The sequence below is a fragment of the Panicum virgatum genome, chromosome 3N, assembly GCF_016808335.1.
Source record: "Panicum virgatum strain AP13 chromosome 3N, P.virgatum_v5, whole genome shotgun sequence".
Lineage (NCBI taxonomy): Eukaryota > Viridiplantae > Streptophyta > Magnoliopsida > Poales > Poaceae > Panicum > Panicum virgatum.
This window is the reverse complement of record NC_053147.1, coordinates 68,004,479-68,027,984: the sequence shown is the minus strand read 5'-3', so window position 1 is coordinate 68,027,984 and position 23,506 is coordinate 68,004,479. Positions and strand designations below refer to the sequence as shown.

General features: G+C 51.4%; 2 protein-coding genes across 2 annotated transcripts; one reads left to right on the top strand and one right to left on the bottom strand.

Annotated features, from left to right (window-relative positions):
• The first annotated feature begins 2,151 nt into the window (after nt 1–2,151).
• On the top strand, nt 2,152–7,789 carry LOC120666990 (methyl-CpG-binding domain-containing protein 11-like). Its single transcript, XM_039946998.1, has 3 exons — nt 2,152–2,366; nt 6,470–6,611; nt 6,707–7,789. Exons 1-3 carry the CDS (start codon nt 2,274–2,276, stop codon nt 7,369–7,371), a joined length of 900 nt encoding a protein of 299 aa, XP_039802932.1. The 5' UTR covers nt 2,152–2,273; the 3' UTR covers nt 7,372–7,789.
• Nucleotides 7,790–7,860: 71 nt separating this feature from the next.
• On the bottom strand, nt 7,861–8,695 carry LOC120666991 (RING-H2 finger protein ATL70-like). Its single transcript, XM_039946999.1, has one exon. It carries the CDS (start codon nt 8,434–8,436, stop codon nt 7,963–7,965), a length of 474 nt encoding a protein of 157 aa, XP_039802933.1. The 5' UTR covers nt 8,437–8,695; the 3' UTR covers nt 7,861–7,962.
• Between the last annotated feature and the right edge of the window lie 14,811 nt (nt 8,696–23,506).

The window sequence follows — 23,506 nt, the reverse complement described above, 5'->3', positions numbered from 1 at the left end:
GTAATTTAGGTAGACCCTGGCTGGCCTCTGCATGGTAGTGGAAGCATTCACAAAAAGGCACGGCCCGCATAAAAAATGCCTCCTTGTGCCACATAAGCTATTCATCATCGACCATTCATCTCCCAGTACCAACAAAACATGAACATCGACAAGAATAGTAACACTATGAAACAAATCAACGAAGTACCAACAATAAGAACAAGTAACCATGGACGACAATAGGCAGGATTGACCATGAGTATAGTAAACATCAACAAAAAGTACAGAGATCCGAGGCAAACATTAAAAGTAGACCGAGAAGGTTGAGGGAAAAACCGATTTCACCTCGGGTGAGTCGGAGGGGTGCAGATGCTGCTCAAATCGGAAGGTGGTGGGGAGGAAGGAGCAGATCTGGACGACGAACCACAAGAGACGCAAGATCCACGAACAGAAACACCGCCTCGCCGGAGAAGAAGAAGAAGGAAGAAGCCCGCCTCGCCGGAGCCCGCCAACAGAGGGAGCCGCGCCGCCTGGACGCAGATCCACACCGGGAGAACGGAGACGAACCCCGCGGAACGCAATCGACGCGCCGGCAACGGAGCTCACCTCGACGACAGTACCTCAACGGGAGTGGAGTGTGGAGAGGAGGAGAAGAGCAGAGAGAGGGAGAAGGGGGGTTAATATAGGCCATGGATTTCGGCGGGGAAGGGAGCGCGCGGAAGTTTCCCTCTTCCCGCGCGAGCCCGCCAGAGCCGCGCGCAGCCGCCAGAATCGCCAGCGCGAGCGCCGCAAGAGCATGGCCGAGGAGAAACGAAAACCTAGAGCGTATGGCCAGAACCAGGAGAGAGAAGGGATTTTGTACGCCGCAGGCCAGGCTCCCAATCCGGGCCAAGTAAATCAAACACCCGCTCTGCACGCGACGGGCTCGGCCTCCCCTTTTGGCCCATATCAAACACGCCCTCTGTCGCCGAAGCAGAGCAAGACCTGCTGCTGCAGAGCAAAAGGGAATCCAAGATGCGGGCCGAGATCGTTTCCTACTTCTGGCCCAGATCAACATTTTTCATTCATGGGCTTATCTCGCAAATGTACGTAGCCCCTGGTCCGCAGTGTACAGCATGGCAGAGAAAGAATGGGCCCAGCCCAGCTGAGCAAGCCGAGTACTCCGTAGGTAGGTGTGGCCCGTGGCCAGTTTCCCCGACTTTCCGATTTTCTTGTGCGCGGCCTTTTTTTCTCTCCCAGAAAATAAAGTATATACAGTAGCAAAAAAAACAAAAAAAAGGAGAAGATTACGACAGCGATGACACGGCTCACGAGGCGCGCGTGCGGGCCGCTGCGGCGCGTCCACGTCTCCCCCACCAGCCCACCCCACGGCCCGCTAACCTCAGCACGCCAGTCACGTGCCCCGCACGCGCACGGCGGCGAGAGTACTCTACTCACCGAGATCCTCTCTGCGGGCCCTAGACCGTCCACAATGCAGGGAGTAAATGGAGGAATAAATACACTGTTTGACATTATAGATATACTATTTAACACTGTAAACAGAGAAAGCGTGGGAAACGAGAAGGGATCAAATTTGCTTCTGTGGTCAGCCTTATCCGCGCCGAGGTTGCCACGAGGTGTCCGCAGCCTACAGGAGAAAACGAAAAGCACGGCTCGCGCGCAGGCCCAGATCCCCGCGTGCCGCGGGGGGCCCGCGCCCCATGGGCCCCACACGTCATGAGCCAGGCTCCGTCGCCGCGCGCCCGGGCCCCTCCGCGGACTCGAACAGCGCGGAGTGCAATCCGGTTAGCCCGCGCGGCCTCTCAGTCCCGCGACCCGCCGTTCCCTCTCCGCCTCCCTGGCTGCGCCCGGCCCACGAGCGCTACTCTCACCTCGCGGTGGGCCGCGGAAGCCCACCGGTGCATGGACCGTGTCCACGTGCTCCGCACAGCCCCACGCCGTCGGCAGCGCATGACGGCCACCACCCCGCGCCCCCACGTCCGCCCCGGCACCGCCTACGGATCCGCGCGTCCCTCCACGCTCGCTGACACCCCGGTCCCGCGGAGGCGGAACCGAGACCGGGCCCACTCGTCGGCGTCGGTGGAGGGCTGACGGCCGAACCCGGCGGGGTGTTCCGCCCAGAAGCTGCCGTTATCCGAATTATCCCGTGGGGCGAGGGATATAAAAGTCCGGCCGAAAATGCCCCCACGCGCCCGTCGCGTCCCACCTCCCCCACCAGCACGGCGAGAGCGGAGAGCTCGTGTCCTGACACGACAGCGAGAGCGGGAGCACGAAGGCGAATCCACCGCACCCTCATGGCGACGGAAGGCGAGCAGCAGCAGCAGGCGCCGCCGGCGGAGGAGGTCGTGTCCGTCGAGATGCCCGCGCCCGAGGGGTGGACCAAGAAGGTGGGTGGGGGGATTGGTAGCTAGTAGTTTACTACCAGCTGCGCGTGCTTATCCGCTTCGCTTGCGTTGCTCTGCCTCGTTCGCGTGGAATTCGGGGTGGAATTCGCGGGGTTCGGGGCCCGGAATTCGGGTCCCTGGCCGCGAATTCCCGGCGAATTCTAGTTTGTCTTTTCTTTTTGGCGGTAGCTGGTCGAGAGCTTCCATTTTGGGTTTGGGGGTCTAGGGTTTCTCAGATTTTAGGTTTGCTCAGGCGACGCGCGATTCATCTCGGATTGGTGTTGTGAGCCTACGGAGCTCGATTTCTGCTGGGGGTAGGTGGCTCGTGGGCTCGCCGAGGAGTGCTCCAGCTCTCTGGTAAGGCTGCTGTTCGCCTACCTACCCCCTATGTGTTGTTTTTTAAAGAGCCCCCCCCCCCCCCCCCCCCCCCCCCCCCCCATGGATTGTCGTGGTCGGGATTACGCCCTATTTCGGGTGCGTACGCCGGTAATTCTTAGTCCCAGAGCTCGATTAGGCACTGCTAGGGTTAGTGCTTATGGGGGGCAGGCCGGGGGGCTATTCCCAAATATGGCCGCGACTTGTTGGTGTTCAGGACTAGGTGGACTTCGACTGCTCCTAGTTCCAGGGCTTTGTTGGTCTGCCTTGGAGTGGAAATGCTTGATCTTGGAGCTCGGATTCAGATTGTTGACTTACTTTGTTTGCCCGTGGTATTTCATCTGTTGCAGAGCCTGAAAGGGGAGTGCTGTGCAGGTTGGGGCTGTTGCAATTAGGGGTTATAGGGTTTTGCCTAACCATTTCTAGTTCGGCGGTGTTGATTGTTTGATGATGGGCTAGAGCTTCCAGTACTTTGTTTGGCCTGAAATGCATCAGTTTTTTGTTCATATGGAAGTGTTGTTTTCTGTTTGGTTGCTAGTGGTAGTGTTTTTGCAATCAAGCTGGAATGGGGAGTTTTCTGCTGCTTGTAGCTGTGACAATTACTGCTCAATAGGACTTTAGCTTACCCATTAACAATTCGATGTTTATCATTTGGTGATTGGTCGGAGTTTCTGGTACTTGGTTTAGTTTTGTCTTGAAATGTTTCAGCTATTACTTCAGATTCAGGATGTTGATGTTATTTGAGCATAGTGTATTTGTAGTGAAGCTCGAATGGGCTCTTGGAGCTATGGTAGTTGCTGCTAATAGGGCTTTAGCTTACCCATTTCCAATTCGATGTTGATATCTGATGAGAGGTTACAGTTTCCAGTGATTGTTCTGTTTGGCTTGAAATGCTTCAGCAATTTGTTCAGATTCAGGCGGTCCTATTACTTGGGTAGTATTGTATTTGTAGGTAAGATGGAATGGGGAATGTTCTGCAGCCTGGAGCTGTGGCAATTCTGGTATTAGAGTTTTAGCCTACCCATTTGTACTTTGATATTGATTATTTGTACTTTGGTGAATCTGGTGATATCTTGGTTCATGGGTTTCGTACTTTCGTTTTGCTATGACTAGTGGCAAAATTTTAGAACTTGTGTCTATTGAGCTGAGTCTATTGTATTTGTAGAAAAATAGGAATGGGGAATGTTCCGCAGCTTAGAGCTGTGGCGATCGCTGGTAATAGGGTTTTGGCCTACCCATTTCTAGTTCTATGTTGATTATTAGATGATATGTTCTTTACTGAATCTGGTGATATCTTGGTTCATGGGTTTTGTTTTGCTGTGACTATTGCCAAAATTTTAGAACTAGTACCTGTTGAGCCTGGGTCATGCAAAAAATGAAAGCATGATGCAGCAGAAGAGAGCACTGCCGTGCTGGTAGGAGCTCCAATTAAGTGCTAGGAGGGTTTATGGAAAACCCATCTGCTCAGGTGTTCTAGTAATTAGTATCACATTAACAACCACCTGAAAGTCTTGAAAATTCAAGATTTGAGTTTAGGAATTTGTTATTAGTTCATTATCGGATGTACTTATGGTGGTTTCACTATCCAGATTTCCAACTGGATAACAGAAATGTGCCAAACTTACTTAATAGCCTGAGAATTGCTTGTACAGTGAAGTTTGACATGGTTATTTTTTTACTGTTGCTGGAAATTAGTGATGCTTGATAGGATTTACTATTGAAGGTCTGCATTATTGGTGGTTGGGATGTACTTTTCATGTTATCGACGGTTGGAGTATCTAGTTTTTCTATTGGAGGAAAGCATTGAATAGTTCATGCAGTTGATATGACTTGTCGTCTAGCATGGCTTATTTCTATTTTCAGACGGGGAAAGTGATGTTTGAATGCTCGGTAAAGTTCAATGTTGGAATCATCTAAAAAGAGAGCTGGAAATAGTTGTAGTTGTAGTTGAGGATTTTTGCCTTTAGTGTCTTACGTTACCGCATTAACTTGACCGTTTGCGGTGACGTCCTACTTTGTTTGTTACCTATTTTGTGATTCAGTTATTAACTGTACGCATGTTTGTCGTACTCCAGGGTGGTTAGAGTACAATATGTTGGACACATAGCAACCGGACACGTGGTGGTGCTAAACTAGTCACTAGGATTGTTCGTCGGTTATTGCGTTTTTCGTGTGTGTTCAAAAGTGGAAACATGTTTTCTAGTCTGTACTAAAAGTTATTATGTTCAGCTGGCTAGCATTATTTTCTGCATAGATCCATTTGATTTTTATTTTGCAGATTTATGTTCTTTTAGCAAAATATTCTTTCTACATAATGCAATTTTCAAAATTCACCATATATTTCTTGATGGCATTGTATCTGAAGTGTGTAATCTGCTATCCTACTTCAAAGTTTGTCATAAGGTTATCAAATTTCTCATGAGGCATTTTGTTATCCTCCTTTGGAGTTTTGTAAGGCAGTCAAATTCTCCATTAAAAGGTCATTGTTTTCTTTTATTGGTAACCTTTTAAGAATCTTTTTTGCCTATCAGGTACTTAATAAATGTGTACCACTTTATTAAAATTGTGAAATAAGTATTTTTCTATGTTCGTTTCTTCCAACCCTGTGCAAAGGCAAAGCTGCTAGTAACTAGAAGTTTATCCATTGACACTTTATCTCTGTTAAGCTGTCCCTAAAATTTCACACCCAATACCTGTGTTAATCTATCTGGTTGTTCTTTCTTTGCTGAACTCGAGTCATTGAGTGGTTTGAAATGGGTGCCTGGCTAATCATGAATCTAGTTACTTTAGCTATAATTTTTTTAGCCAAATTTCAGTTGCTGTTGACAGTAATTCAAAAAATAATATAATTTTATTTTCGCTTCTTAGGGTCACAAAATTCTGGTATGACTCCTGATATACTATGTTCTGCCTGCCTTCAAGTTCTATTCTTGTAGTGGAAGTAACTAGTACTTAGTCACAGTTAGCAGACTTTCACTCTAATTAATGTGATGGCAAGAGCAAAACGTGAAACTAAGGTTCCGTTTGGATCACCTAGGACTAAAGTTTAGTCAGGTGACTAAACATTAGGTAACTATTCTTTAGTCCATGCCTATTTGGATCCATGGACTAAACTTTAGGTGGGAAACCATTTGAAACACATAAATGGGTTAAACTAAACTTTAGTCCGAATCAGGTAGGTTCTATGGACTAAACTTTAGTTGCGATGAAACTAAACTTTAGTCCACCTATTTGGATTACCTAATGGACTAAACTTTAGGCCATTTATGTAACAGTGTAATTCTTCTTTGTTGATTGTGATGTGATGGCATTTTTGAAATTTTTCTGTATGATTTTCACCATATAACCTAGCAGTAAATAGGCAAGTATTCTTCTGTCTCCAAGCATTCTGTGTTCTACTGAACTGCCTGTGTCCTAGTTGTTCTTCTGCTTCCGTAAATTTACTTACTACAGTTTCCAAGCACAGTTAATGGCTAGTATTGGTGGAGCCAACGATTTTCTCAGCTGTGCCTCTGCTTTCCAATGTATAATTCTCTGGATGATGTGGATAAACAACCAAACATTGGATTTGACATGTTGATTTTTTTTTCTTTTTCAGTTCTGATGTTGCAAAGAAATGCTCTTTTTTTTGCAATGAATTACATAGAGCTGTTAATAGGCATGTTTTTATTTTACTATTTATCTTCCGTTTATAGTATGAACTAATATCCTTCCATTTTTCAATTTGACAGTTTACTCCCCAGAGAGGGGGAAGATCTGAGATTGTTTTTGTTTCACCAACCGGAGAGGAAATTAAGAACAAGAGGCAACTAAGTCAGTACCTAAAGGCACACCCTGGAGGTCCTCCTGCTGCTGAGTTTGATTGGGGAACTGGTAGATACCTTTCCTTACTGCTCCATAATTATTCCTTGAAACCTCCCTGGTTTTATAAGTCTTGTCTTCTCCATCTAAAAATACTCTGTATACAGGTGATACCCCAAGACGTTCTGCTCGCATTAGTGAGAAAGTCAAGGTTTTTGATAGCCCGGAAGGTGAGAAGATCCCGAAACGCAGCAGGAACTCAACTGGCAGAAAGGGCAAGCAGGAGAAAAAGGAGGCCCCTGAAACTGAAGAAGCCAAAGATGCTAAAGCTGGCAAGGATGCAAAGGAGGCCCCTAACGAAGATGCTGCGAAGGACACTGATGTGGAGATGAAGCCTGGTGAAGAGGTGAAGGAGGCTCCTACTGGAACTGAAGACGCAGAGAAGGCTGCAGACAAGGCTGATGCTCCTGCTCCTGCACCAGCAGAAGAAGAAAAGAAGGAAACTGAGAAACCTGCTGAAACTGATGTTGCCCCTTCTGCGTCATTGGAGAAGAAAGACACTGCAGAAGAGAAGAAGGAAGATGCCAAGCCAGCTGAGCCTGAAGCTCCAGCTCCAGCAAGCAACCCTACTGAGAACTCGGCCCCTGCTCCCACCGAGACTGCTGCTCCAGTGTCTGAAACCAAATCAGATGCCGCTGCTCCAGCGTCTGGAGCCAAACCTGACGCTGCTGCTCCAGTAGAGAACTCCACTGACAAAGGTGCTAGCCAGGAGAGCCAGCCTAACGCCGTCAACAACGGGCAGCTGCCGCACTGTGCGGTGAAGTGCACCTGATCCCGGAACTGGAAGGAAGCCTGAATCCACCCTTCCGGCGCCGTGTATCTCATTTAGGAACATTTGCATTCGCATTGTAATCAGTCAAAAATCGGTGGATTGGTAAGCATGTTAATTAGTCAGTCTGACGCTGCTGGGTGACAGTCGGTAAGTTAAAAGTAGGCCCTGCATTTTAGCTTTTGGTATGGCTGGTGTCAGCCGCCGTACATGTATCCATCATCGACATCTTATTGGTTGCATTGTATACCTAACCGTGCAAGTTAATCTTAGGACATGTATACTCCTCTCTGAATGTTTGTATTCTGTACCTGTGCTGCGTGTTGTGTAACCTGCATAACCAGTTGCATTTGCTGCTGCTGTCTATGAAAAATAAAGGCTGCTGTCTGGCTACTTTGGCTAGGCTAGCTGTGGATGCCAATCCTGGTCAGGGACAACATGGCTCGGTCTCATCTCATACGAACCTGATGCCATTTGTGATGTGATGTGATGTTTCTGCTGAATCTTTGAGGTGTCCCCTCTTCTATTTCATATTCATATGGTACAATGCTTCTACTTTACAGCTTCCAACCGGAGTAAGTTGAGAATTTGCAATCAGGGGTGCGTGGGCGCGGCCAGAGCTGTCGCCGCGGCGGGGCTGAGCGCCGGCGGCGAGCGGCAGACAGGGCACGTCTGGTGCAGCCGCAGCCATCGGTCGACGCAGCGCTGGTGGAAGGCGTGCCCGCACCGAGGCAGCATCCGGAGCACGTCGCCGCCGGCGTACTCGCCCAGGCACACCGCGCAGCACGCCGCCTTCGTCTTCCCGGCCGCCTCGGCTTCCTCGTTGCCGTAGATCAGTTTGGGCAGCGCCCTGAGCGCGGCGTCGTCGAGGCCCGCGTCGACGTCCGCCACGCCGCCCGCGAAGAAGGCGGCGTCCGCCATGACCGCGCCGCGGCGGTGAGCGCGCGCCTCCTCCCTCCGGCGCGGCGTCGCGGGCGCGGCGCGGCGGGAGCACGCGCGCAGCAGGACGGCCACGGTGACCACGGCCAGGACGCTGGCGACGGCGAAGGCGGCCTCCGGCTCCACCATCCGGGCTGCCGCCGGCGATCGAGCTGAGCTGAGCAAGCTAATCTAGCTGGCGCGATAGATGCTGCGCAGGATCGTGGAGCTTCGTTGCGTGTGCGAGTGTGGTGTGGCCGTGTGGGGCAACGAGCTGACGCCGGTCAGAGGTTGCTTGTGTGGATGAGGTTGCAGGGACATGCCAAGCCTGCCGACGCTGATAGCACCCGGCGACAGTGCTGTGGTGAAGTGACAGAGAATCCTGGACTCTAAACTCTGTTGACTGATCCTTCCAGCCCAGTTGAACTCTTAAGGTTATTTTGCTGTTCATATTTTTGTATCTCTTCTGAGTTTCAAAATGCTATCGCTGTAAAACATTTTTTTTTTACGAACATCATCGAAAACAAACCTGCACGAGCAGGCGTTGAATGCATGTGACAGTACATATATAGGATGGCTATAGGATTTGTCATCTACATTGTCGGTACCCTGCAACTGGGGTACCCACTCCTACTATGCCAAGACTCGCGTAGTTATCCGTAACTACGCCCTAAGGAGCTGAGCAGCCGGACCCCTGGGGTCCGACACCATCTCACCGGACCAACGGTCCCGGACCCACTTCCCGTTCGGGGACGGGTCCGGTGTCACCACGTGTCCTAGAGGTGGAAATACTCAGTACCTGTGGCCGCGGATCCGGACCCCCGCAGGTGGGTCCGGGACCTCCACGTACCATCCGGACCCCCGCAGGTGGGTCCGGGACCTCCACGTGCCATCCGGACTCCCGCAGATTGGTCCTGGACCTCTCATGGGGTCCCGGACCCCTCATGGGTGCAAGCCTTCCGCTGGAAGCTCCCTCACCCACCCGCATTAAGTGCGAGTGGTTGAGGTGAGCTCTGCTGCCTCTGGGCACGGGGCAGCTTTTGTCAGTCCACACTATGGATCGCCAATTACCGACGCGGCTCGTCATTTACCAAGACAAGCATTAAAGACTCAGCGCCGTGCGCATGCGCGACGAGTCATGATGACCAGCTACTGACTGGATCAACAGTGCACACTGCTACAGTGGACTGAGTCAGTAGTTCGGCGCTTCATCATGACCTCGACGCGCGGCTGCAGAGGCTAGACTCTACTCTGACAGGACAGCTCAAGACCATCCCTGGTCAGAAGCTACGCACGGAAGCCGACGACAAGATCTCCGGATCTGAGGCATTGAAGGCCAAAGTGTAGTTTATAATACATCGCCGGGTCCACATGTCGGGGCCCCGCTCAGTGTACGTGCTCCCCTTGGACATATAAAAGGGAGAGCACACCCGCTAGAACACGGATCCTCAGACTCTCTCGAGACTCTCTCAAGACTCAGCTAGAGAGCGCAAGCAATACAACACACAGTGGACGTAGGGTATTACGCTCCGGCGGCCCGAACCACTCTAAACCAGCTGTGTTCATCGTGTTCTTGAGTGAGATCGATCTAAGACTAGCTACCCCCTGAGTACACACTCTCTAGTGGCTAGGGCGGGTGCCTTCCGCCACCCGGCCGTGGTTTGCCCCGCCACGACATTTGGCGCGCCAGGTAGGGGTGCTTTAGCTAGTTTTAGTTCATCTCTTGCTCATCTCCATGGCTCGGATGGTTGAGCACTCCCGCCACGCCATTTGGCGCGCCAGGTGCAACCGTGCCCGTGGAGCAGCCACCGTCGGCAGCGGCGCGCGCTGCACATCGGCAAGAGTCAGGGCGCCCGTCAAGGGCCCCCTCACAAGCTGCGAGCGGCGGAGCGACAAATCCCAGCTCGCAGTATACCTCACTCATGTGAGGAAGCCCGCTCCGGCGGAAAGCCGACTCCGGTCGCACCAAGCCCGCTCCGGCGGAAAGCCGACTCCGGTCGCACCAAGCCCGCTCCGGCGGAAAGCCGGCTCTAGAAGCCCGCTCCGGCGGAAAGCCGACTCCGGTCGCACCAAGCCCGCTCCGGCGGAAAGCCGACTCCGGTCGCACCAAGCCGCTCCGGCGGAAAGCCGACTCCGGTCGCACCAAGCCCGCTCCGGCGGAAAGCCGGCTCTAGTGGCTCTCTCCGGCGGAAAGCCGACTCCGGTCGTACCCCCGACTCTACATCTCTGTAAGTCCTACTCTTAGAGGCCCAGCAGGGAATAAAACCTTTTCCTTTGTAACTATGTAGTACTTCCGTGTGGTCCAGTCCGGTGAGCCTCCCCCGTGGAGGGGTCCGGACCTCTGCGAACCAGGTTCAGGGAAGCGTATTCACCCTCCGGGGAGGTCCGGAGCCGTGTAGCCGCTTAGCCTGGTTCCGTACCCTAAGCCTGCATGCTCTACCTCCCTAGGGTGAGTACCGTAGTACCTAAGACTGGGGGCCCGGAGGTCCGGACAGCTCCGGCCTCATAAACCCGTGTTCTGGCTTACATCGCACATCTCATGTACATCTAGTTATAAAGGAAAAGATTATTCTCAGTTTGCCTCTAAGGATGTTACATTCCAATTTCGATCTACGCATTCTGTTTGCGCTAACCCCCACGTGACTTCTTACTCTTGTGCGGTGATTGTGGTCCGAATTGAGTTGGCTAGTTAGTGACTTAGCTCGAGACCCCTCATGGAAGAGAGGGGTTCGGACCCCTGGGAACCTGCAGGTTCAGGGAAGCGCATTCATTCTCCGGGGAGGTCCGAAGCCGTGTAGCCGCTTAGCCTGGTTCCGTACCCTAAGCCTGCACACACCACCTCCTGTGAATGAGTGCCGTAGTACCTAGGACTGGGAACCTGGAGGTCCGGACTTTCTCTTAACCTAAAGGCCGGCCCCTTGAGCTCCGTTCACTGAACCTAGCTGTCTATCTCAAAGGATTACAGCCAACAGGATTTGGGACCCGTGGGCACGCTACTAAGCATCTACCTTGAGTCATGTGCAGGTCCAAACGTGATGACGCAGCAGGTGACCCAAAGGATGGACGATGCAGGACAAGACCCTTGCGGCGCGCACCGCTGGGCGCTAGAAGCAGCCAAGTTGCTCACAGTAGTGGCCCCACCTGCGGGTTCGTTGCCTCTCCCGAGGCGGGCCCGGGGGCCTCTGTCGGTACCCTGCAACTGGGGTACCCACTCCTACTATGCCAAGACTCGCGTAGTTATCCGTAACTACGCCCTAAGGAGCTGAGCAGCCGGACCCACAGGGTCCGACACCATCTCACCGGACCAACGGTCCCGGACCCACTTCCCGTTCGGGGACGGGTCCGGTGCCACCACGTGTCCTAGAGGTGGAAATACTCAGTACCTGTGGCCGCGGATCCGGACCCCCGCAGGTGGGTCCGGGACCTCCACGTACCATCCGGACCCCCGCAGGTGGGTCCGGGACCTCCACGTGCCATCCGGACTCCCGCAGATGGGTCCTGGACCTCTCATGGGGTCCCGGACCCCTCATGGGCGCAAGCCTTCCGCTGGAAGCTCCCTCACCCACCCGCATTAAGTGCGAGTGGTTGAGGTGAGCTCTGCTGCCTCTGGGCACGGGGCAGCTTTTGTCAGTCCACACTATGGATCGCCAATTACCGACGCGGCTCGTCATTTACCAAGACAAGCATTAAAGACTCAGCGCCGTGCGCATGCGCGACGAGTCATGATGACCAGCTACTGACTGGATCAACAGTGCACACTGCTACAGTGGACTGAGTCAGTAGTTCGGCGCTTCATCATGACCTCGACGCGCGGCTGCTGAGGCTAGACTCTACTCTGACAGGACAGCTCAAGACCATCCCTGGTCAGAAGCTACGCACGGAAGCCGACGACAAGATCTCCGGATCTGAGGCATTGAAGGCCAAAGTGTAGTTTATAATACATCGCCGGGTCCACATGTCGGGGCCCCGCTCAGTGTACGTGCTCCCCTTGGACATATAAAAGGGAGAGCACACCCGCTAGAACACGGATCCTCAGACTCTCTCGAGACTCTCTCAAGACTCAGCTAGAGAGCGCAAGCAATACAACACACAGTGGACGTAGGGTATTACGCTCCGGCGGCCCGAACCACTCTAAACCAGCTGTGTTCATCGTGTTCTTGAGTGAGATCGATCTAAGACTAGCTACCCCCTGAGTACACACTCTCTAGTGGCTAGGGCGGGTGCCTTCCGCCACCCGGCCGTGGTTTGCAGCACCACGACATACATGTTGTATAATCCGCTCTTGCATAGTTGCATTGAACTTCTATAGTTTTGTACACGCGCTATTGACTCCTATATCTCTATAAAAAGTTACTTTTCTTCTATCTAAAATAAAAGAATTTTGATCATGTGGTGTTCTTTCAGAGAGTCCCTTACTCCCTTATCCCTTCAAACATTATATGTCCTTTTGGGCCGGAAATAAAGCTGACGTGGGATGAGTTGGTTAAGAGAGACCTTAAGGATTGGAATATCTCTAAAGAGATAGTTTTGGATAGGAGCGCTTGGAGACTAGCTATCAATGTGCCTGAACCTTGAACTTATTTCTTTCGGGTTTCATCTCTAGCCTACCCCAACTTGCTTGGGAAAAAAGGCTATGTTGTTGTTGTTGTTGTTGTTGGGCCAGCAATAAAGCCAGGTTCTATAGTAGTGAAGAGCATACCCCTTTCTTATAGCTAGAAAATTAAACACTCATACCATACCATTGTCAAGTCTTATTTATAGTTTTTCTTCTCCTGACCTGCTTACCTATAGTTGCCAGTCATCTTATCATTGTCAAGTCTTATTTATAGTTTTTCTTCTCCTGACCTGCTTACCTATAGTTGCCAGTCATCTTATTAGATTTATATACATAATCAGGCTACCCTATACAATCATATCGGATAGCAAATCGAGAAAAACACACTAAGGGGGAGTGTGACACTAGCTAGAGGCCAGTAAAGCGGTTCAACGAGGTTGAAAAGAGGCTATGAGGAAAGAATGCGAACAAATATAGGAGGTGGAGAGGAATGCCGATGAGAACGAGAAATGAGCTTGGAAATAGGAGGCGTCTGGAACTACTTCTCCTGCTGCTGCTCATGAACATGTAGATGAACTAATTGTTGCCGAGCTGGTAAACCTCCACTTGCTGTCAAAAAGGCAGCCTCAAGCATGCAAGGGGCAGGTTAAGAGTGGCAGATGCCCTTGCTATAGAGGGCATTATATTGTTGCTGCTTAGCACTAGGTTTAGTACCTACTGTGTCGCGTGAGCTTCTTTTGTTCCGCGGTTTGTAAAGAAACTTCTATTCTCTTTTTGATACAATGATGTGTAGTTCTTCTGCGTAATCTAGAAAAAAAAGATGCCCTTGCTAATCACCTTCGATATGTACTGTTTCTATTCACTAATTGTCTTCTTGCTCTGCATCGAAGTCTGTGGCTTAGGCTACTGAGATAGTTGAATGTTGTATTTAATTTGCTATCGTCCTAATGGTCCTAATGAAATTTATGTAAGTTCCATAGAAGATCAATGGTTATAGCTGCATTCCAAAGGAAATCACTCTTTACGGTTCATGACTGTTTGCAGTTATTGTAAAATCTAAATTAGTTTCTCTGTCTGTTTGCAGATGGTTTACTGAATCAAGTGCATGCAGGTTCTCCTGTGATTTCTGAGGCACTGTATCTGTGTGAACCAACCATCATGCATGCACTAATTAAAGAACATAGATCATGTACTCACTCACTCACTCACTCACTCCTCTCAACCATCAAAATCAGGAAGTATTAAGACATGAATATGGTCACTGAAACGCATTAATTGAGTACGTTGGCAGCACATTTCTTTTGTTTCAGTTCATTCAAATCAAATAATGGGACCTCCCAGTCATCAATGGGGGAAGATTTGATCCCTTTTAAATTAAACATCGCTGGTCATTGTACAATCGTCTGTGAGTTAATGGATGCGGCAGAAGTGCACGGACTCACCCATCAACTTCCCATTATATTTCGCAGGGTTGAAGCAGAATGGCCATATTCGTAGCTTCAAATAGCTAAACACATCATGGCCCTGCCTCTTCTCAGATGCACCTCATTGTATTTAGTATATCATCCTGATGCTGAATGTATGCTCTAAGTACAAATATATAGGGTGCGCATAAACAAAGGCAATGTTTAAGTCAGTGTGAAGAGAGAACTTTGTATAGTGATTCGTGAAGAGATGACAGTAAGGGAGTGTGGAGTGCACTAGGGATAAGAGGCATACGGAACAATTACCCTTGATCGCCGTTCAGTCCTGTTGGTAGAAGGATCATACAGCCGGCAGAGCTCGACCATGTTCACTAGTCCAGGAATCAGTGTTTGCCTATGCGTAGTTCATCAAGCTCGGCTGCTCAGTCTCTTCATGGACTGCATATAGAAGTCAGCCAGTTCTGGAAGCTCTCCATGATGTCCTTGCACCGTGGCGAAAGAGGAGCTCGGGGCTGTAGCCTCGCTGCAATCATCTTCTCTACCGGCATTGACTACCATTGCCAACCGTACAAGGTTGGAGGTTCGCCGCGCCGCCGTGGTATACTGTCCTAGGATATGCGTAGTGTGTGACATGTGGGGATTGTTCCCACTCTGTCATTTGACGCACGCAAGGATATAGGATGTGTTGGGTATATGCCCAGGGATGTATTAAAATAATAAGAAACCTAAAGAGAATTAAAGTACAACCTTTACTTGACAAAATAGCCGCAAGATTACCAGCTTGGAAAGGGAAATTGTTGAACAAAGCTGGAAGGCTCACTCTTGTTCGGTCTGTTCTTACAGCGATACCAATATACTTCTTGACCGTCTTTCCATTGAAAAAGTGGGCAATAAAGAAAATAGATAGACTAAGAAGGAACTTCCTTTGGAGAGGGTCTGAAGAAGCGAATGGAGGACATTGTTTAGTAAAGTGGAAAAAGGCGATGTTGCCCAAGAATTTGGGTGGATTGGGGGTGCTGGACTCGAATTTTTTTGGCAGAGCATTGAGATTGCGATGGCTATGGTATGCATGGACTGAACCTGATAGGCCATGGGTGGGATCGATACCGCCATGTGATGAGGTTGACAAGCAGCTTTTCAGAGCAAGCACCATTGTACAACTAGGAGATGGAAACACAGCATCATTTTGGAACTGCAGTTGGATGAATGGAATGGCTCCTAGAGATTTTGCGCCTGGGCTGTACAAGCTAGCATGGAGAAAAAATAGAACAGTGAAGGAGGACATCATCTGTTGTGGACTCGTTTGTGGGTCGCAAGTACGAGAGAAGGAGGAAGAAGGGCGCTGGGGCGGGCACTGCACCGGCCTTGCAGGATGGGGCACAGCAATCGCACGGCTCCTCTACTTCAGGCCCAAGCAACGTGTGATCTGGGCATGTAATTTTAATTAGGGAATTAATCTTATTTAATTAGGAAGTTGAGATACTTTAGGAGATTGTAATCTTACGGCCTCTATATAATGGGGCCGGTTTCATCAATGAAAGTAAGCAGAATTAGAGTCCAATTTCCCGAGCCTCCAACGTGAGGGCGGGTTACCCTAATTCAGCTATCCCCCCACATCATCTGGTATCAGCTTCCTGTTCGATCCTGCCTTCCCAGCCGCCACACCTCCTGCACCTACAACCCCAGCCGCCAAACCCTTCCCTGCGCCTAAACCCTAAGCCCAACCACCGCCGATCTCCAGCCAGCCGTCGGGCCGAGAATCCCCTCACCTGGCGCCACCCCTGTCCGCCATGGCTGGCTATTAGATTCCAACGGACATCAGCACCAAGCTCGACAACCTCCTCCGTGCGGTCGAGTGCAACACCCATGAGATCGGCCAAGTCAAGAACCAGTACTCCGCGCTGGACGTCGCCGTCAACCGGATCCAAACCAAGGTTCTGGAGAAGGCCCCCGCCAACCAGTTCGAGGCGTCCGGATCCGACCCGCCACCTCCCCATCAATCTCCAGCACACAAGCTCAAGTTCCCCGACTACTACAGCAAGGACGATCCGGCGATCTAGTTGCACAAGTGCGAACAGTGCTTCCTCGCCTATCGCACCCCAGAGGCGAACAAGACCTGGACGGCGTCCTTCTACCTACACGAGGCAGCCGCCCGATGGTACTTTCGGCTTGAGCGCAACCACGGCGTTCCATTGTGGCCAAAGTTCGTTCAGGCCATCAACCGTCGCTTCGGGCCCTCCATCCGCAGCAACCCCCTCGGCGAGCTCGATCAGCTTCGTCGGACGGGCATGGTCGACGACTTCATCGACCATTTCCTCACCCATCTTGCCCGCTGCGACGATGTCTCCGAACGGCAGCAGACCGATCTGTTCATGGCCGGTCGGGGCGGCACACTGCAGATTGATGTCGAGATGCGGCACTCGGAGCACCTCGAGGACGCCATGAACCTCGCTCGGGCGTACGAGCGGCATTCGACCTCGATCACCACTGAGTCTCGATACACATGGCGCCCCCTCCTCGCGGCTCCAGGTCGTCTGCAGCAGCGATGTCGCCGGCTGCTCAGACAACCGCGACGACCCCTCAGCCCCGGCCGGCGCCTACTGCGGCTTCGACCACCCCACCGCCGCCTCCAGATCCCGCGTCGTCAGCACTGCCGTTCACACGGTTCCGCCGGCTGTCCGCAGAAGAGATGGACGACTGCCGTACCCGCGACTTGTGCTTCAACTACCCCAAGAAGTTCATTCCCGGGCACAACAAGGTGTGCAAGGGCAAGGGCGTCTACACCATCGAGATCTCAGAAGACACCCCCTCTGGAGGATGACATCTCTGACGAGGACTCCGAGCCGGCTGTCGAGGTTTCCATGTGCTCCATGACGGGCCTCGGCAGCACCGACACCTTCCTCCTCGAGACCGACATCGCAGGCGTTCCCATCACCGCCTTGGTCAACTCGGGATCCACGCACACCTTCATGGCGACCTCTACAGCAGTGCGCCTGGGCTTGTCACCCGAGCCCCTGAGCGGTGTCCACGTCAAGGTGGCCAATGGCGAGCGGCTGCAGTCCTCTGGCATCTGCCGCGCCGTCCGCGTCATCATCAGCGGTGAACCCTTCAACATCGACGTCTTCGTCATTCCGCTGGAGGGCTACGAGCTGGTCTTGGGGTACCGCTGGCTATGCTCCCTGGGATCCTTTCACTGGGATTGCGCGCGCCATCGCCTGTCCTTCTGGAACGGCGGCCGCCGGGTGCGCCTCGTCGGCAAGGGATTTCCATCCGATCCGCGAGTTGCCGCGGCCATAGCAGCGATCGACTACCTCCAGCTCCTCCTCGACTCGTTCGCCGACCTCTTAGAGCCGCCGACATCTCTTCCACCGAGCCGCAGTTTCGACCACCACGTCCACCTGCTGCCCGGGACAGTGCCGGTGGTGGTTCGGCCGTACAGATACCCGCAACTACTGAAGGACGAGATCTAGCGCCAGTGCACGGACATTCTGCGATAGGGCATCATACGCCATAGCACGTCCGCGTTCTCCTCGCCGGTGCTGCTGGTGAGCAAGAAGGACGGGACATGGCGATTTTGCGTCGACTACCGCGCCCTCAACGCCGTCACCGTCCGCGACATGTTTCCCATCCCCGTCGTCGACGAACTCTTGGACGAGCTACATGGTGCGGTGTTCTTCACCAAGCTTGACCTGAGTAGCGGCTACCATCAGGTCCGGATGTTTGCCGCCGACATCAACAAAACGGCCTTCCGGACCATCATGGCCACTTCGAGTTCCTGGTGATGCCCTTCGGCCTCACCAACGCGCCATCTACCTTCCAGGCGCTCATGAATGAGGTACTGCGCCCCTTCCTTCGACGCTTCGTTCTTGTCTTCTTCGACGACATCCTCATCTACAACAAGACATGGAGCGAGCACCTGCAACACGTCTGCGCTGTCTTCGAGACCCTCCGGGCGCACGGGCTGGTGCTGAAAAGGTCCAAGTGCTCTTTCGGCGAGAAGAGCATGGCCTATCTGGGCCACATCGTCACCGGCGAGGGCGTGGCCATGGACCAGTCCAAGGTAGTGGCTATTTAGGCTTGGCCGCTGCCTCGGACACTGCAGGTGCTTCGGGGCTTTCTTGGCCTTACGGGCTACTACCGGAAGTTCATCAACAGCTACGGCGTCATCGCGGCGCCCCTCACTGCCCTCCTCAAGAAGGAGGCCTTCTGCTGGACGCAGGAAGCGACGGACGCCTTCCGCGCCCTCCAGCACGCCCTCACCACGGGACCCGTGCTGCAGCTTCCTGACTTCGACAAGCCGTTCGTCATCGACTACGACGCCTCCGGCTCGGGCTTCGGGGCCATGCTACACCAGCTTGGCGGCCCCATCGTGTTCTACAGCAAGACGGTTGCGCCCCATCACATGAAGCTGGCGGCCTACGAATGTGAACTAATTGGTCTTGTGTAGGCTGTGCGTCACTGGAGACCGTACCTGTGGACGCGCCCGTTCGTCATCCGGACTGACCATTGCAGCCTCAAGCACCTCCTGGACCAGCGGCTGTCCACGATTCCTCAGCACACATGGGTCAGCAAGCTCTTTGGGTACTCCTTCACGGTGGAGTACCGGCTGGGGCGCCAGAACGTCATCGCCGATGCCCTCTCCCGGCGTGACAAGGATCAGTGCGCCATCAACGCTTTGGCGCTGTCTCGACCAGCGTTCGAGCTCTTCGACGAGCTCAAGTAGGAGGTGGCATCCCTTCCCTTCTTCATCGCCAAGCGCAAGGAGATCGCCGACGGCCTGGCAGGAGCAGCCTGGACGGAGAAGGATGGTCTGGTGCTCCACAAGGGGTGCATATTTGTGGCCGACTCCTCCTCCTTGTGGCCGGTTCTCCTTCAGTACGCCCACGGGACCGGCCACGAATGGGCCCAGAAGATGTTGCATCGCCTGAGAGCATCTTTCTACAGCCCCCACGTGTCCAGGCTCGTCACCGACTACGTCCGTAGCTGCATCGTCTGCCAGCGCAGCAAGACAGAGCACCTTCACCCAGCGGGCCTGCTGCAACCGCTGGAGTTGCCGAGCTCGGTCTGGGCGGACATCGTCATCGATCGCTTCTCCAAGTACGCCCATTTCCTCGCGCTGGGGCACCCCTACACGGCGATCACCGTCGCCTAGGCCTTCTTCGACAACATCGTGAAGCTCCATGGACTGCCGTGTTCCATTGTGAGCGATCGTGATCCCGTCTTCACCAGCAAGTTTTGGACGGATCTCTTCTCCCTCGCCAGTGTCAAGCTGCGCCTCAGCTCCGCCTTCCACCCCCAGACGGATGGACAGTCTGAGGTCACCAACAGAATCTTGGGCGTCTACCTACGTTGCTTAGCGGGAGATCGACCTCCGCAATGGTTGTGGTGGCTGCCATGGGCCGAGTACTGCTACAACACCAGCTACCAGACCGCGCTCAAGGCCACGCCATTTGAGGTGGTCTACGGGCGTTCCCCACCGACTTTGGCATCCTACAGGCCAAGTTTGGCGTGGGTGGTGGCCCTGGATCGCCAGCTCTATGAGCACGACGTCTTCCTCAACGACATTCGCGATCGCCTTCACCAAGCCCAAGACATCATGAAGGAGACGGCTGACCGTTCTCGCCGTTTCGTGGAGTTTGCAGTGGGGGATTGGGTGTGGTTGCGCCTCAACCACCGAGCCGCGGCGGGTATCTCATCCAGTGCGGCTACTAAGCTAGCACACAAGTTCTATGGTTCGTTTCGGGTCTTGGAGCGCATCGGGGAAGTCACTTATCGTCTACAGCTGCCAGCCTCAGCACGTATCCACAACGTCTTCCATGTGGTCTTCCTCAAGAAGCTGGTGGGCGATCCTCCAGCTGCGCCAGTACCTCTACCGCTGATCGACCATGGGGCCATCCCTACCCCTGAGAAGGTGGTGTGCGCAAGACTCAACCGTGGCATGTGGGAGCTTTCCGTGTAGTGGCTCGGTCTACCGGCTGCCGACACTTCCTGGGAGCCTTTGGAGTCGTTCAAGGAGCGCTATCCATCATTTCAACTTGAGGACAAGCTGTTTCAAAAGGAGGGCAGAAGTGTTGTGGACTCGTTTGTGGGTCGCAAGTACGAGAGAAGGAGGAAGAAGGGCGCCGGGGCGGGCACTACACCGGCCTTGCAGGATGGGGCACAACAACCGCACGGCTCCTCTATTTCAGGCCCAAGCAACGTGTGATCTGGGCATGTAATTTTAATTAGGGAATTAATCTTATTTAATTAGGAAGTTGAGATACTTTAGGATATTGTAATCTTACGGCCTCTATATAATGGGGCCGGCTTCATCAATGAAAGTAAGCATAATTAGAGTCCAATTCCCAGAGCCTCCAACGTGAGGGCGGGTTACCCTAATTCAGCTATCCCCCCACATCATCATCAATCAACAGTGGACAAGAGGACTTTGGAGGATGGACTCAATAGAACTCATGGCACAATTTGTGGTCCTTTGGGATGCTGTGCATCAAATCCAATTCACGAATACGTCGGACCAGATTTTTTGGAAATGGACAGCCAATGGGGTGTATACGGCTAAATCTGCTTACCTTGCTCAGCTGAAGGGAACGTACTGCTCCTTTGATGCTGACACTATTTGGCATGCTCATGCTGAAGGGAAGCATAGGTTCTTTGCGTGGCACCTGGTGCAAGAGAAAATTCTAACAGCAGACAAGCTGGCGGCAAGAAATTGGCCTTCTTTTACTAACTGTGTTTTGTGTGATCAGGAGTTTGAGACGGCCACACACCTGTGCCTGCACTGCCCTTATGCACGGCATGTTTGGCATCTAGTCAGCACATGGACTGCAGGAGTAATACAAGTCCCACAAGAACAAGATGAAGGCATTGAAGAATGGTGGAAGAGCAGCTTGGCGCACCTCAGTCAAGCTCAAAAACGCTCGGTGGCAGCAATCCTCACTTATATTGCTTGGAACATTTGGAAGGAGAGGAACAGAAGAGTCTTCGAACAGAAATGCTTGCAGCCGCATCAGGTGGTTTTGCTGATCAAAGAAGAAATAAATCTGAGAAGGGTGGCTCGTGGCACACCTGTGGTGCATTAGGCTTAGATATGAGTAGAGGTGCATCAGTTTATTATGTAATATTTATTCTCTAAATCTGAATCTGCTTGCTTCTCTTCTTAAATGAATCGGCAGTGCTCTTGCCAAGTTTTTTTTAAAAAAGTTTATTCAACGTTCAAATAATGGAAGTTGAAAGGCATTGGATTATTATTAGAACACAAATGAAATGAAATGATGCATATATGCCGGCATGTTGATTGCATAATGGCACGGGATTTACTATAAGTTTTGACAATGATGTTATAGGTTTGTTCGACGTTACTGTGGAAGTAGAAAGGCGTTTAATCTGGTCTAAGAATGATCATCACGCAAGATGCATGAAGCATGTAAGGGTTGACGATCCAGGAGTAGCTAGGATTGTTAATTACCTCGCTGTCCCCTCTTGGGTCAAGCTAGAACAATTTCTAGGTAGCGAATTGCATGCTGAATCTGGTGTTCCATTTATTTTGCATTTCTCCATTTATTCAGGTATTTAAACTTACCTCAGCACACGACTGAGAACATGAATCCTTCACAAGGGATACTTTGGCAAAGACGTTAACTTTAGATATATAGATAATGAGAGGAATGTATGAACATGGTAATTAATATACCCTTGTTTTCTTTTCTCAGAATTGGACACATAATGGCACATATTTTTTTCTCTGATCTTGGACATGCATGTAACCATTTTCCTTCAAATAACATAATCACGTCATGAACTCAATTTTCCTAACAACTTTTCCTAACAACTCTAGTAGGCTGTGCCCAATGGACAGAGGCCGGGAACAGTTTCAAGTCGTTATATCCACTCGATGTAACTTCTTGAAATTAATAAAATGTTCTCATTTTTTTAAAAAAAAGCTATTATAGGGATAATGCAACACTCTGCGAGAGGCCCTTGAACGGAAATATTATGGCTGGCCGATGTTTGCAACTGTTTTTCCCTGACGTCGATGCTCCGTATGACCATTAACCTACATGACTGCTACATGCATGAAGACCTTTTGTACTACAGGATATCCCAAATCATGCATCTATGCGGGGTTGATGGAGGAAAAGAAAAAGTTCAGAGCAGTACACCACCTCGCCAACCTCCCATTGTACTACTAAGGGCTTGCGAAGACCCTTCTTATAAATAAACCACACACTTCCTTATATATGCCTCGCATTTGTAGTCTTCTTCCTGTGACCTCTCCTATCTTATAAGCATTTGTACTCCTCGTATGTGAGAAAGGAACACGTTAAGCCGGTAGATTGATAAAGGAATAGCAGGGGCAGATGAACCAATAGTTGGATAGCGCAAGCTCGATACAATGTGCTGTGAGTAGGAGGCATCCGGAACAACCTCTCCATACTGTCCAGTTGTCGCATACAGGAGGTGTCGTCTACATGTTGAATGAACAGGTTGTTTGCTTGTGAGATTGAGGTCCAGAGGCATGTTTTCTCGTTCTCGGAGAGATTCAGAGGTGGCTTCCGCGCCTGGTTCTCACCATCACCTTAAACATGCACGCTAAGATCGTCAAGTCACCTGCTCTTCCACTCTTGGAATAAGGTAAAGATCATGTCTTCGTCCACGAACTCGAATGCATGCCTTCTCCATGATTTCTGGGTCGTCAACTCAGAATCCATTTCTAGTGACATAAGAGCATCAAGAACTTGCCCGTTGCAATGATGGTAAATGCATGTTATGCCATACACCAATTAGCTCAACCAATGACCTACTTGAAACTTTTTTTTTGTCGTGATAGCACTGCAGGTAATATATCTATTTCCTAATGATTCTACGGTCAAGTTGAAAGGAATCGGGTGCTCGTGGCCTAAGAGAAGAAGGGGTAAATTAGGCAAATTAAAACCTTAGCCCAAGACTCCAACTAGTTTGCATAATATTTAAGCTAAAACATGCTATCTATGCAATTACGGTTCATCTAGTGCGAAACCCTCATATCAAAAGAGTTATGCAACCTATAGCCAATCCTAACTTAATACTACTCTAAGAAAGTAAAGGGCACATAAATTGCAACTTACAAGTATGAATTGCGGAAACTTAAAGAGGGGATGAGAAGAAGCAAACTCACGACACGAAGATTTATCCCGTGGTATACGTAGCCAATAAGTCACCTATAGTCCACGTTGTTGAATCATCGAGAGTATTGCTTCTCGAT